Source organism: Thamnophis sirtalis, unplaced genomic scaffold, assembly GCF_051295495.1.
Source record: "Thamnophis sirtalis isolate CommonGarterSnake01/CBP01778 unplaced genomic scaffold, rThaSir2_p1.2 scaffold_6, whole genome shotgun sequence".
Lineage (NCBI taxonomy): Eukaryota > Metazoa > Chordata > Lepidosauria > Squamata > Natricidae > Thamnophis > Thamnophis sirtalis.
The window spans coordinates 92,829,344-92,845,319 of NW_028261386.1; the positions used below are offsets into that span (position 1 = coordinate 92,829,344).

At 35.1% G+C, this 15,976-nt stretch overlaps 1 protein-coding gene across 2 annotated transcripts in view; it reads left to right on the forward strand.

The window, feature by feature from the left end:
• The window catches only part of LOC148045088 (DBH-like monooxygenase protein 1), a 38,649-nt gene extending 25,076 nt beyond the window's left edge, over window positions 1–13,573 (forward strand). Inside the window, exons 5-12 of one of the 2 annotated variants that reach the window (XM_087719142.1) lie at window positions 1,308–1,487; window positions 2,446–2,548; window positions 3,930–4,096; window positions 6,073–6,264; window positions 8,804–8,863; window positions 9,874–10,016; window positions 11,784–11,952; window positions 13,108–13,573. In XM_087719142.1, the coding sequence (XP_087575268.1) occupies window positions 1,308–1,487; window positions 2,446–2,548; window positions 3,930–4,096; window positions 6,073–6,264; window positions 8,804–8,863; window positions 9,874–10,016; window positions 11,784–11,952; window positions 13,108–13,278 (1,185 nt within the window). In that variant the 3' untranslated portion in view covers window positions 13,279–13,573. The remainder of the gene's footprint in view (window positions 1–1,307; window positions 1,488–2,445; window positions 2,549–3,929; window positions 4,097–6,072; window positions 6,265–8,803; window positions 8,864–9,873; window positions 10,017–11,783; window positions 11,953–13,107) is intronic. The other variant, XM_087719143.1, reaches the window with a different exon arrangement.
• The last annotated feature ends 2,403 nt before the right edge of the window (window positions 13,574–15,976 follow it).

Genomic DNA, 15,976 nt, shown 5'->3' on the forward strand with positions numbered 1-15,976 from the left:
TTGAAGATTGTTTTTTTTTTAAAAAAATTGTGGCGAAAAGCATAACAAGTGTTAGTGTCCTAAAGAGGCAGGTGGCTGTTGCACAAGTTTGGACAAGTGTCCCTTTTATTTCAAGCAGAGATCAGTAGAACATTCCCATAACCTTCACACTGATTCATTTCTTATTTTGTTTAGATGTTCTGAGTTCTTTTGGATTCTCACCCTTTAAAAATTCTATTGCACATCATGTGTGGGTGGATTTGTTTATATTTCCTCCACCATAGCATTCAGTAACAAAAGCACCATGCATTTTATGGCAGCTTGACTGCAGCTTTCATCTAAGTTTGTCCCCCCTCTCTTTCTCTCTCTCCCCCCTCTCACACATTTTATTTTACACAGGAGAACATGAAGGATTAGAAAATATTAATATATTGCATCCTGAGATGCAATTAGAAATTAAAAACTCTGCATTAAACACAGATTGCAGTGTTGTTTTGCCTACATAGCAAGCAAATTTTAAACTTTAATAGTTCAGACAGATCAAACTGAAGGATCTGGGAGGCCTTAGTCTAAATCCTTTCCCAGTGCTGAGTATTATTAAGTAATATTACAAAGGTCTTGCTATCAGTTCTAAAAACTGCACAATTTGACATCATCATAGTATCTTACCTGTATTTGATATACCACTTCAGCATGCAACTCTGTCTTAGAGTTAGGGTTGTATCCAATGCTTGGACTACCAGTTGTGGCTCTTCCCCTCCAAAAATGGGAATTTTGGAAGTTGTAATCAAAAACACACGGAAAGTATTAGATCAGGTTTGGTTGACTTAATATATAAATAGAATCCTTTGAATTTCAAGGAGATGAAATCAGTCAATCTTAAAGGAAATCAATCCTGACTGCTCTTTTGAAAGACAGATACTTCAGCTGAAGTTCAAATACTTTGGCCACCTAACAAGAAAGGACAGATAGGAAAAGACTCTGATGTTGAGAAAGATTAAAGGCCCAAGGAGAAGGGGACAGCAGAGGATGAGATAACTTAGATAGTGTCATCAACTTAATGAATATAAATTTGGGCAAACTCTGGCAGACAATGTAGTGTAGGGGGCCTGGCATGCTACAGTCCATGATGTTGCAAAGAGTTTGACAGGACTCAGTGACTGAACAACAAGGATGTTTGTGCAGTTTGCATTTTGGCTTCTTCATAACACCATTTAAGCATTTTGAACAATTATAATTGAAAATGATGAATGAATGAATGACTTAATATTTTAGTTAGAAACTGAAATGCTTCAAATGCTTCTAATATTCCCTTATTATATTGACAGGTTGAACCACTCATTCAGAAGGGTCATGAGAGTATAGTGCACCATATGCTTCTCTATCAGTGTAGTAGCAGTCTAAACGACAGTGTTCTGGATTATGGCCATGAGTGCTATCACCCAAACATGCCAGATTCATTTCTCACCTGTCAAACAGTCATATTTGCTTGGGCTATTGGAGGAGAGGTAAGATTAATTCTTATTTAAATGTCTTTATCAAATAATGTAAAGATTCCTTTAATTCACATTTTAATTTTGGGGAGTGCATAATTGCAGCAGGGGGTGGGGTTGGTAGAATTATTGGCAGGATTTTGCCATTCTCTTCTTCCGGGGCTCTTTGAGTTCCTAGTTTGAGTTCCTAGTTAGGCAAAAGCTCTGAACTTCTGAAGTGGTTTCCACAGCCGAGAGCTAACTAGAGGAGCCCTGTTTATTTTCTAAAATTAAGCCAAATTTGGCACAAGGTTGAATACATTCTCTACAATAAATGCTTTTAAAGTTTTTTTTAATCAGCTGAGTGATTATAGAACTATTATATCCTTATTTTAATTGGACATACCTAACAAATATTAGGTATGCTTGGCAGATTCTTAGTTTTTCTTGGCCCTGTATTTGTTCTTTTAGTATTTTTCCTTGATACAAGAAACTGTTTCTTAATTTTCATCTTTGCTAGGAATACATATGCATTTTTAAGTAGAATAATAATGCTTTTCATTACTTTTCAATTTCCTTATTGTTTATTCACTTGTTTTGTATTCTTCTTTATTCTATTTCTTTTCTTTCTTTGTTTTTATTACTGTATAAAACCTTTTAATAAGAGTTTTAATAAATTATTTTTAAAATACTAGTAATGCATGATTACCAATTGTTTTCTGTTGAATGACGGAAAAGCATGTCCATACATTAATATAGAATTGTTAACATATTATAATATATTATAAATAATTCTATCAAACTGGAGCTAAATATGTGCTCAGGGTAAAAAAAAACTACTAACATATGCTTGCTGTGATATGAGCCAATTCTAGGAGATTTATTTTCTCTCTAAAATTATATCAGTGAAGCTATAAATACATAGTTAAAATAAGAATTTAAATGTTTATACCATTGAATCCATTTACTTATGTTGATATGTTTCCAATCTCAGGGTTTTATCTACCCTCCTCATGTTGGCTTATCCATTGGAACAGCTTTAGACCCTCAATATGTACTCATGGAAGTCCATTATGATAACCCTTCATATTTGGAAGGTATGTTCCCTCAACTGTTAAAATGTGTTGAATGTATATATTCCTTACAAAAGCATGTATCTTGCCAGTTATCTACATCTGGTACAATTGTACTTCCTTAATGCCAAATCCTAGACATGAGGATTTAAGTGGGATATTTAAGATTAAAATAGTTACTTTTGCACTGAGTCTCCATTTCAAAAGAAGTCAGGAATATTGATCTATTTTCTAAGTTAGCTAGTTATCTTTAGGCTCTGCAATCTGGCAAGTCTGCTTTGTTTGTTTACTTTCAGTCTTTCTTCCTTTCGGATAGCAACAAGGAAAAATCCATGTAGTGTTCAATACCCCCAAAATGGCTCTCACTCACAAAACTATAAAAGTCGTTATAAACTATTGTTTCGTTCTGGTTCTTTGGGAACTGTACTGAACTGTTCACAGGGGATGCAGGTGGAGGGAATTTGCCTTGGGATGTCACAATGCATATCCACGACTTACGTTTTTCCATCCAGTGCTAGGATGTAAATATAAAAAGTCATATATGCCTTCATCCCCCGCCTCTTATCATAGTTTATGTGTATGTTTATACTATATGTGTGTAGGTCATAGTAAAAATGAGCATTTTGAGGGAAAAATGGATAGGACCGAATGCTGCATTACCTAATTCCTATGCTATGGAAATAGATGTGTTATTATTTAAGGGTAGAATTGGCTGCACTGTTTGCCCTTGAACAGTGGTGGGATTTTCAGTAGATATTTTAGTTAAGAATGCTACCTTCTCTGCTTTGATTAACTATCTGTACCCAGATCTCTATCACAGCAGACAGTGAATTCCTTTCCCCCTCCAAGGCACCTCACCTCTCCTGCTTGAATGGCATGGCAAATTTCCAGATTTCCAAAACTGAGTGGACAAAACAGAAATTAATTTCTCATGATTCATGTGTGTGTGTGTGTGTGTGTGTGTGTGTGTGTGTGTGTGTGTGTGTCTGTTTGTCTGTCTGTCTGTCTGCTGCAAATGAGCTCTGCTTGCAGAGCTATGTTTCTATACTGAAAGACTTCTTACAGGAACAGTACAACAACTAGCTTATAGACTGTATTAGAAAGCTGCTATCTGGAAAATCCCCAACAGAGGCATAAAACTGAGCATAAATGTTTGTACTGATCAAAAAAGCCTAGACATTCGTTTTATTTCACTGCTTTCTTGAGATTTTGCTTTTTTTTTTTTTGCTTTATTGCCATTTTTTTTAAAAAATTAAAAACCTGTTGTTTGATCTATCTTAACTCTAATTCCTCTTTCTCTGTGTTATAGCAATGGGCCAAATTGGCAACTAGGTTCCAAAACTAAATTCAATCAATAGGGTATTTTATGCTGAGTTATAACAGGCAATTGCTCTTTTCTTTCCAGGGATGATCGATAATTCTGGACTAAGGCTATTTTATACTGCAAATTTAAGGAGATACGATGCTGGAGTTATTGAAGCAGGGCTTTGGGTCAGCCTGTTCCATAACGTCCCACCGGGCATGCCTGAATTCGTGTCGGAGGGCCACTGCACACTGGAGTGTCTAGAAGAAGTATGTTTTTTTACTAATGCAAATGTGCCTTTTATTGAAAATAGGCAGTTTCAGTGTCTTTGTAAAAAAAAATGGTGTGTATTATTTCAGTGGTCCTGGATCAACAATTGGAATTTGTTCAGAAAGGGATCTGGAACAACGATGGTGCCATCAATTGAAAATACAAATCTGGTTCGAAAAATAGCAAATAAGAACAGGCAAATTATGTGTGAGCATGCCATTTATTTTCTTTGGTTTGTCAGTAAAGATGGATAAATGCTCACAAATATATTAGATTCAATTTCTGCATTAGTCTTCTTGTTTGAAAAAAAAGCACTCTCAAAATTTGTTCTTTCATATACCTTTTCCTATGCATATATTTTTGCTCAGAAGTTCCCTCAATATTTACCTATGAGCATCCATTGTTAATGTATGAACCAGAGGCAATTAATTCCATTGAGGAAAAATTAGATCTGCTTATTCAAACAGTGATAAAATTATTCCCCTTATTTTATTGTCACTGAACCATTATAAATAGCTTCAAAAATCTTTTTTAAGCCTAACACAAATGGTGATTAACATTTTTTTTATATTTGTAAGATGCAGTAAGCATTGTTATGATATTTTCATTGTTTAAATCAAAGCGTGTACTTATTGTGTACTTAGCTAAGCTTTCTTTAGCTTAAGAAAGGAGAAGGTTCTCTGCTGAATGTCTCTAAAGGGAGCATAATACATATTAATAACCCAGGAACAAGTGTGAGTGTGTGACTGTGTTCTTTTGTTTAAAAGTGCTTGCTAGTTCATTTTGTGTTGGTGGGGGAGGTTCCATCTAAGAAATTTGAAAACAATGAGTGGACAATATCATTTTAAAAAAAATGAAAACCAAAGGGACTCATTTCTCATGTGGTTAGAGATGATAGGATTTAGAGTCCAATACCATCTTACTCACATCTGTTTTAAATGAAGAGCAGGTGGGAGAAAATGAAACATCATAGACTATGGAATTGATTTATCAGATAGACCTAATAAGCGGGTGAAAGACATGGTTTCTTTATTTCCTCTAACCCTAAAATCTAATATTTTGTGGTATTTGTACAGTAGAGGATGCTTTATGAAAGCCAAAGAGAATTAAAATGATTGTGCCTGATGCTACATGATAGCAGAATGCTTCAAATGCCATGTGAATATTTCTCAATAAATCTACACATACCTTCTTCTCTAGTTAAGATATACAATTTTATAGCACTTGAAAAATATTTGTTTCATATTTGAAATTGCCATACATTTGTTCTTGTGTAAAATTTAGTAGATAGAACTGAATCACATCTACTCATTCAATAAATACTTTAACATTCTATCTGTAAATATGAAGAGCCAAGTGAAGACCTTGTAAATATATAGACTAAACTTTGTGGATTTTTGTTTTGCTGAAATTGTGACTTACAGGTTTGAGGATTAGAAAGAGTAGCTTATAGAAAGAAGGAAATTGTATGTAACCTTGGGAACAGGGTAAAATATAAATGCACTTATAACCACTGCCAAAAAGGTCAGAGGTTGTTTCTTCATAATCTTTTCTCCTTCCTTCCTTCCTTCCTTCCTTCCTTCCTTCCTTCCTTCCTTCCTTCCTTCCTTCCTTCCTTCCTTCCTTCCTCCCTCCCTCCCTCCCTCCCTCCCTCCCTCCCTCCCTCCCTCCCTCCCTCCCTCCCTTCTTTCTATAGTTTTTCTTATTCACCATTCTTTCTTATTTTCTTTGCTTCTTTGCTAATATCTATATTGTTTTTATCTTTTTAAAGATTTCTTCACTAAAATTATATTTTTTTAAAAACAACTCCCTCTTTTTCTCATACCACACCACTGTTTTCTTTGCTTTAGCATGACCCCAGGGGAAAAATATGTTTGGCTGATTTAGACAAGTTACTTTTGTACCACAAAGCTGACCAGCCATAGTCCATGTGTTCTGCTACTATTGAACGTGTTCTCTCATGGGTCTTTTCCAGGCTCTTGATGCTGAGAAGCCAACCGGAATCCATGTTTTTGCTGTTCTTCTCCATGCACATCTTGCTGGCAGAGCATTAAGGATGCGCCATTTCCGCAAAGGCAGTGAACTACAACTGCTGGCTTATGATGATGAATTTGACTTTAACTTCCAGGAGTTTCAGTACTTGAAAGAAGAAAGGACCATCTTGCCTGTATGATGTTTGTTTCCTGTTTTTCCTAGTGTTATTGTCATTTTTCTGTTTCTTCAGGCCAATTGTCACTATTTTAGGTTGTTTTGGGGTTCAAAGTTTCAAATACCCATATTCATTCTTGTGTGACATACATATTTACACTTTCTGAGGGAAAAAGAAATGAAGAAGCATCAGAACTAAAGGACAAGTGGACAAAGAATGAAACACTTCTTTAATCTATTATGAATATGATCTAGCAGGAAATTAAAAGTTCATACACTTATATGTACTTCGTTTCCCCCTCCAACATTTTTATCTGATTTTCGTTTAAAGGATATATTTCTCTTTGGTATTTTCTGTTTTTGTTACTGCTAACCAGTCGTGGGATTCAATTTTTTTTTTACTACTGGTTCTGTGGGCATGGCGTGGTGGGCCTGACATGGCTTGGTTTGTGTGGCAGGGGAAGGATACTATAAAATCTCCATTCCCTCCCCATTTCAGGGGAAGATTACTGCAAAATCCCCATTTCCTCCCAATCAGCTGGGACTCGGGAGGCAGAGAATAGCTAGGGGTGGGGCTAGTCAGAGGTGGTATTTACCAGTTCTCCAAACTACTCAAAATTTCCGCTACTGGTTCTCCAGAACTGGTCAGAACCTGCTGAATACCACCTCTGCTGCTAACAGTTTTTATTTGCTTGCTAAATAAAATGTGAACTAGAGACAGGAATCTCTTCTCCACATCAATCTGTCATCCCTAGTCAGTTATACCCTGCCTGGTCATCTATAAGCCTCTCAAGATGTCCAGGGCTGAGAAGAAGGCTGTGTACTTGCAAAGCAGAAAATGTATCACCTGCAACAATGCTATTGATATGAGTTAAGAACATTAATTATTGCTTCAAAAACCTTTAAACCCAACAGATTATTCAGAAACAGGATTTTTTTAAAAAAATATGTGTATTCACTGATAATAGTATTATTTCTGATATCGAATCAGCACAAAATTTATGTTGCTAAGTGAGGCATTGGTTAAGTGAGTTTTGCCCTAGTTTGCGACCTTTCTTGCTATAGTAAAGTGAATCATTGCAGTTGTTAAGTTAATAACAAGGTTGTTAAATGAAACTGGCTTCCCCATTGACTTTACTTGCCAGAATGTAGCAAAAGGTGATCACTTGACCCCTGCAACTGTCATAAATATAAAGCAGTTGCCAAGCATCCAAATTTTGAACATGTGACCATTGGTATGCTGCAATGGTTGTTAAGTGTGAAAAATGGTCATTTTTCAGTGTCGTTGTAACTTTTAATGGTAAATTGAGGACTATCTGTATTATTCCAGAATGTATATAGAAGGCAGTCTATCAAGGCTGCTTTAATTTGTATTTCAGCACAGAATTGGATGGCCCTAAATGTTATTTCTAGGCAGGGTGTCAAATTGATGGACTGTGGGCTGGATGTGTCATGCACAGGCCACGCCCACCCCAGCTTGTGACAGCTATGTGACGCCGTGAGTTTGACACCCATGTTCTAAGGGATAAAACTTGCCTTGTGATGTCATGATGCAAACTCCACAACTTAATGCTGAGGTGCAAATATAAGGGGAGATTTGCATTGTGATGTCATGACACAGTTTTCTTCACTTTTTCATCTTCACAGTTTATATCAGAAGCCAAGGCTTCCAACTCCAGGATTTTATTATTCTGTGACACAATGAAAGTGGATTCACATAATGATTTGTACAAAGTAGCCCGGGAATCCATATGTATCTTCTCAAGTCCTTAAGTGCATACCCAGAAGCCTTTAAAAAAATATAAATTATAATTTTCAATGTAGAAGAAATAAATTGTTACAGAGATGATATCCATATTCAATATTTTAACCTAAATTAAACTGTAAATTTAAACTAAATTAATTTTTCTTGTTTTGCTTCTTCTCTTTGTCCTGTCTTTAATTATTTGTTGAATGTAATCTCTGCCTAAAGTCTGTCTAAACCTAAATTTTATAACCCTTTAAGAGCTATTCTTTGCTCTGGAATAATGAAAATTGTGCTGCTTTTGCTATTTTGCAGATTATAACAATGTTTTACCCATGATTATAAACATTTATCTGATCCACCAAACCTTATTTGTTTGTATAGCAGGCAAAAACGGTTCAAATGATCATATGAATCAGATTTTAAAGCTATTTGTCTAAGTGCTAATATTTCTTACTGTTTTCAGGCAGTGGTGTGCCTTGGCTGTAATGCTGGATTCTTGGGTGGGGTGTGTGTAGGGGAAATCTTTGGGTTTGTTGGAATTGAATCCAAAATATCTGAGTTGGGAAGGCTAATATAGGGGGGAAAAGTGAATTTATTTTAATATATTGGCTTCTACGGAAAACAAGAAGCAGGAATTCTAAAAGTGTTTTTTATAGCACAATTGTTAATGTGCATATGGATCAATAATGGATCATTTCAGCTTGCATTTTTAACTTGTATTACTTCATAGCAAATAATCTGACCATGTATGTATGCTTAAATTATAACGACTCAAATTTGTAAGAGTGTATTTCTTGATATTGCATTTCAGGGAGATAATTTAGTCACTGAATGCCACTACAGCACCCTCAATCGATCGGATATGACCTGGGTAAGAAATTTTATGACCTGACTATGTGGAATGAAAATAGCATAAAATTTACATGTTTAAAGTAAATGTTGTATATTGTTAACATGTAAGCATTATTATTAAGAAATAAGATTTATTTTTATGTAAACTTAGAACTATTTCATTTCATTCAGTTTCTTCCGGTAGGTGAATAATAGCATGGCAGATCCCTCCCCTACTGGAGACTTTAGGAGTAGCTCATTCAAATAACTGAGAAAGATGCCTATGATGCCAAGTTAATTAAAGCCACATTTTGAGAAACAAAATCAAATAAATGAGCCACTAAACCAGTGCTTCTCAATCTTTACAACTTTAAGATGTGTGTATTTCAACTCCCAGAATTCCCTAGCCAGCATGCATTAGAAACATAGCATTATGCTCAGATTGGATTGCAATTTTACTGAAAGTTAGTTAATATTCCTTTAAATAAGCTACTTTAAGTGATATGAACATTGCAATTTTTATTTTTTTATCATTATTCACCATGCTCAAAATTTGAGTTTGCTTTCACATTAAGGGTTCTAAATTTTAAGGCAGAGATTCCATGCCATTCCAAGTCCTACACAATCTTGGTTTAAAAGGAATGTTAAAGCCAAAACTTTATTTCCCTTCAAATAATGCATATATAAACTTTAAGAAAGCAAACAAGATTTCTGCATAGATAATACCTGTTTGTTTCTCTGTAAGATGCTATCCCATCTCTCATAAACATTTGAATTGCTTTTACTTTAAAACATGTCATCAGCTGAATCTGAGAATTACAACTTTACAAGCTAAGCAAAACTTATTTCAAATGGTGGTAAATGTATTGCACTATATAGGTTTTTTTTCATGCAGGCAGAAACCGAATCTGTTTCTGCCATTTGTTCATAGTGGTGATGCATTCTCTGTTAAATGCAGAAAACAGCAAGAGGCAGCATTGGGTAGTTTTAGGCCTGAGTTCAGAAGCAATCGCTGAAGCCTGTATTGTTGATTTGTTTTTCTGTTCCCAGGGTGGTTTTAGCACCAGAAATGAAATGTGCCTATCCTATCTCGTGTATTATCCAAAAATAAACCTTACTCGGTGTGAAAGTATTCCTGACTTAATGGAGCAACTCCAGTTCATTGGTGTTAAACAAATTTACAGACCAGTGAGGTATGTAAGCATACTACAGAACTAATACTTGCATTCACTGTCATTTGAATAAATGCTGAAAATTGTTCTTGATATTACTTTCTAGGGAAGGTTTATCCCTCGTTATGTATCTCATTTATGAAAAGATAATGGTCTATCTTTAGGAAAACCAATTGGTGGCTTTTCATAATCAAATTGGTGGTGGGAACATGGAGGCCTTTCCCTGGTCATGGCCCTTGACCACACTTTGTGCATCTGTGCCATAAACCAGGGGTGAGGATGACAAGGAGTAGGAACTGGGCATCTCATTAATCAAGTAGCTTCCTGAAGGGTTAGGAACAGACTTCATTCTGATTCTGATGAATGGGCTATAAAAAGACCTTCACTTTGGAACAGGCTCAGAATGGAAACAATATGCATGACAGGCTGACATGTTTATTGAATGGTTCTGGTCTATTCTGAATCAAGCCAGAGGAAGTATATTCATCAGGATTTATCTGTATAATAAATGTTGGCTGAACTACATGATGAAAGTTTCTAGTAGCTGCAGCAGCAAGAAGCTCAGCAGTGCTTCTTTAACTATTTAAAGTTTTGATATTTTTATGTCTCAGAATAAAATATACAGTTGACTCTTACAGCTGTTTTTATATTACTGTTCCCAAGAGCCTTGTACTACAGACTGATCTGCACAGAGTCTTTCAGAGAGCTACATCCTCAGAGAATAATACTTGCAGACTTTTTCTATCTTTTTATAATCTCTCCTGACAGCTAAGGGGAAAAAAACACATGTTCTGATTTAGAGCCTACAATTAATCTTTCTAATTTCTGCAAGTAGACAGAGTAATAAGTGAATCGCTCTCCAAAAGGAACATTTATACCATTGTTAACAAAAATGCACATTTGACCCAAGAAAAGACAAATGGTTTAGGGAGTTCAAAAAAAGGAAATATAGCTTTTAAGATAAATATAAAAAATTAGTAATGGTTCAAGCTTGCACTCCTACAAAGTTCATGAGTTGCAGTTTAAAGTAAAGCTTAATGCTTTAATTTTATTTTGTGACATGTCTGTATATCTATTTTATTAAGTAATGTACTTAACAAAAACACAATGTGCAACCTGTCTGCAGTTACTTGAGGTCTACATAAATGTACTTTTTTTTAAAGAATGTGTTAACTTGAGAAGTTCTATCCAGATTGAATTTTTTCCAAATGTTTGTTTTGATGTGCATTGTTCTTAAAAATTCAAGTTTTCATCCCTGTTTTTGCTGTTGGGTACCTGTTTCCTGTTTAGCTTTTTTGCTCTTTTCTTTCCTCTCTCAGTCTTCCTGCAATATCATAGGACAAGATAGCATACTCTATGATATTAGACTTCTGAGCAGATATGTATAGGACTATTTTTGGTACAGGATTTGCATAACTCCTTCTGCTAATAGATTGCTTTGGGAAGGAGAGGAAATAGTAGATTAATTATGTTTCATCTTGAAAAATATTTATTTATTTAGATAAATGAAAATGAATGTTATTCATAATCTGAACAAATCTGAGGCTATGCCCAATATGCATGTTACAGCTTGTGTATACTTTTTCTATCTTGATTCTCCCGTGTATTTAGCAAATCTATTTCTAAGGGATTCATTCTCCAAAACACTAGAAAAGATGTTAGGGACAGAAACATAAAAGGGGAAAGTTTGCAGTCACATGTTGAACAGGCCCAATAAGTATGAACAGCTCAGTAAAAAGTATTGAAAAGTTGAAAATACTTGAAAAGTATTTTTCTTTTTATATGCAGAACCTGGCCATTCATTATCAAGAGTCCAAAACAATACAAAAATCTGTCTTTCGTTGATGCAATGAACAAATTCAAATGGTCCAGAGAACAAGGTCACTCCTATAATGACTATGTTCTTAAGTTACCATTAAATGTAAGGTGTACCAAGACAGAAAATGCAGAGTGGACTGTAAGTTGATTTCTCTGTTTTCCTTTGTGATTGTGAGATCGATTGCATGGATTGTAGGACATGTGTATTCCAAAATAGCCCTGTTAAAAAGATGAATTAACTGTTTTATTTAGCAGCAGAGATCATTCCAAATAAAGGCTTTACCATAGTAACCATTGTGCATATTTGAAAGATAGAATAATGTAGACGAAACTGTAATCTTGACTGAAAACTCATTTGAGGCAAATGTTAAGTAGATCATATGATTTAACAAGGTATGTGGACCTAAAAAATTAATGTATCAAAGATCAAGATAATTCTGTTTGATAGGCAAAATTGAGTAAATGATTTTATGTTATGTTTAAATAATGGAACGATAGAGCACATAGATGAATGCTGTATTTTGGTAGAATGTTTACCACAGATGATGAAACAGATAGAGAAAATTTAAGATATGCAAATACTGGTAAAAATGTAATGGGTAATATGTGGCTTATAATCTTCAGGATGAATGTCTGTTAACAGAAGCAAAATATATGTGGATGACAGGGCAATTCTGCTTATTTTGTTATATAGAAATGAAAGCAGGGAGAGTGGCATCTTCAAGCTTTTGTCTCTTTAAGCACCACCACTGAAGGAAAGTGCAGCACTGCCTGAGGCAATTACTGTTAGGATTATTATTGTTTTTTTTGTTCTTGATGGCCCACTGAAATCGATTTTCTTGTAATTTACACTTTCTTGTCCAATCTTCTGGACAGTTTCTACTCTGTGTTCTGCAAACCAGTCCTTCAGATAGTTGAAGACAGGTGTCATCTCTCTACAAAGCCTACTTTTCTCCGGTTTAAATGTACTTAATACCTTCAATTGTTCTTTTCAAGTAAAGGAGTGGGGCTTCAGTGGCCTCCTATGCGTGCCTTCTAGCAGATTTTACCTTTCCTGTAAGAGCAGAAGGTGTCTGCTCTTACACCTTCTAATTTGATAACATTAATCATATTGAAAAGTCAAACAATTATTAAACATTGCTATCTATTCTTTTGTTTTTATATCATTTGTTGATATTTATAAGGAAATGCCTACCTGAAAAATGTAGCATAAATGTATTTGAACAGAGGGAAGCTAAATTCAAACTAGCCATGTGTCTAAACAAGTAGATAATTCATTTCATTTATATTTCAGATTCATGGAATGATGGCTTTACCACCTGAAATTGAAAGACCTTATACTGCAGAACCAATTATATGTAGCTCATCTTCCCGATTAAATGCCAATTTATTTTTAACTGTGTTGATTGTAGTGCATATCTCAGCCATTGCTTCAAGGAATCACGAACCTTTTGTACAATTGTAGATTATATTCATGTATGATATCTGTGCCATGCAAGTCCTCAAATGTTTGCACTGTCACTCTTGTAGATTTATTTTTTTTACATAGTAATAAACATTTTTTTAAAAAATCCTGTGTTCATCTCAAAAATATTGTCTTTTATGTATATAAGGTCCACTGGTTTGCAATCTCGAGCTAAACTAGTTGCTATATAGTTTCATTTGTTTCATTCTGACATATCACTTTATGATTCTAAAAGCTGCTCTGTATTTAGATACAGTATCAAAGAAATAAACTAAACTTTATCTATATAAACTTATTAAGCATGAAGTCTGTTGTTATTTTGCCTCTGCTTTTGAGACCTGCAAGTTACAAAATGACATAAGGTTGTATTTTGTCAGTCCCAACTGAGCATGTAAATTATTCCTAGTCTTTTCAATAGAAGTCGCAAATAGTTTTGGAAATTTATCTTTACAACATTCCTGTGCTCTAGATATGTGAAACACACACATTTGGAAGGCCTTTGTTCATTGTTCTATTTTGTCTGAACTGGAGCCCCTATGTCTCTCTGAAATCTCCTTTCCTTAGATTAAATATCTACTAGTGATGTAATATGACCTCATAATTGTTGATATTTGGGAAAAGGTATCAGATGCTGTATAGGTGAAGTGATTAAGCTTAATATTTTAAATCTACTAGTGATGCATTTTACGGCTTTTGAAGCTAGAACTCTTGTAAATGATGAACTACAATACAATATAAATACAACTAATTGTGGTTTCACTCCAAAGAAGTTAAATCAGGGAGAACATGTTTCTCCCTGATTTATCAAAGGAATATCTTTAATTCCTTTGTTGTTAATAATAGAGGAAGATAGTTGAACAGAAAGGCTGTACTAAAGTAGCAATTTATGGAAGGAAAAAAGAGATCATTAATAACATTCACAATGTCTACTTCCTGGCTCACACCAATTTAATATGTCGACCCTAACTTTTCAACACAATAACAGAAATGGGTATCATCAACATATTCTATTTGGCTGCCCTGCTACTCATAATTTCAATGTTCATTTTAGAGCAAAGGTCAATTTATTTTTCATTTCATCTGAAATATACTTTAAAATATTAACAGTTCTACTGGGGATTCCTTCCTGCAAGAATTCCTGCTGGAGGACTATTGTCTCTATTCACAGACTATAGTAGTGCACAGATAACAATGTGGAATATGTCCACTGTGTTCTACACTGATCAAACCATACTTTTACTGTGTTCAGTTAGTAAGTACTGTGTTTAGGTATAAGTACCATACATTACTAAGAATTCTGGCTAAGTTGAATAGGTTCAGAGAAAGGCAAGAAGTAAAATCACTAGGATCACTATTGTAACAGCTATGAAAACCTAGAGCCATGGTGGTACAGAATGCAGTACTGTGGGCTACTTCTGCCGACTGCCTGCAGTTTGGCAGTTCGATTCTCACCAGATCAGCCTTCCAGATAGTCTTTGACTTATGACCAGTTGTGAACTACCTTTCATCTACCCTTACAATGGCCTCAGAAAGGGTGCTTTATGGCCTGTAAGGTACTTCTGGCCATCATAAAGCATCACTTTGCCGCTCCCCCTCACAGATTGCATCTGGTTGCTTGTTTGCACTTTTGACCAATTGCCAAGTGTCCCAAAATCATGTGATTGTCATTTGCAATCTTCTCTGGTGGTTTCCCCAGAAAGTCAAGCTCTCATTTTGAGAGGCTGGCTAAAAGATCTGCTTGCCATATAGAGCTGAGATTCCCTCCCAATAGGCCATCTTTTTCCGAGAGCATCTCTATGTGGCTGTTCAGGCATTCCTTTGGATCTCCTATAGAGTGGTATAAAAATATTGGTTCCTATATTTGTTAAATGCATATGTATATGTAAATGTTTAATGTATATGGAGAGACAGAGACAGAGACAGAGAGTGATTTCTTGTTAATTTCTCTCACACTATTTCAGAGAACTTGACAAATTAGTTATAATTTTTAATGGTAGGGACTCCATACTGTAAAACAGGGGTGTCAAATTCACATTGCCATGGCAGCGTCATGTGACGTATCAGGACTTCCTCCCCCCCTTTGCTAAACCGGGTGTAGGCATGGCCAGCACATGACACATCCGGCCCGCAGGCTGGGATTTTTACAGCCCTGCTGTAAAACCTTAATGCCCCTTATAATAAAAAGGCAGGGAGGAGGGAGAGGATCAATTTCTCTATTTCTGATTTTCCACTGGATCTATTTATTTTCTCTTGGAATGAAAAGATTGAATGTGTGTTTCTGTGGCCACAAATAGAGACTTATTATTTGGAATTTTTAAAATCTTGGCAAGTATATTGTCCTAATTATACTCAGAGTTCTATTGTGTTTCCAACAATGGAAAGTATTTAGATATGTTGGGTGTTTTAAAGAAAGAAAGAAAATTTTGTTTCTGTTCCCATGGGAAACTTACTCTTTGGAAAAATCATTTTAAAATAGTGGAGAAAACATTTTTTTTTTTGCAAAGTTTAGTTAGAAGGAGATTATTACCCCAGCTCAACTCAACAACTGCTGAATAGCAATGAATTCTTATAATATATATTTGTTACGTGTTCATTTTATTCCCCTTTTAGGAAAGAAGTCTTCCATCGCACAAAATCGTACTAACACACTCGCACACAAAGACATCTGATTAGGTCAATTTTCTATCTTGGCATTTAA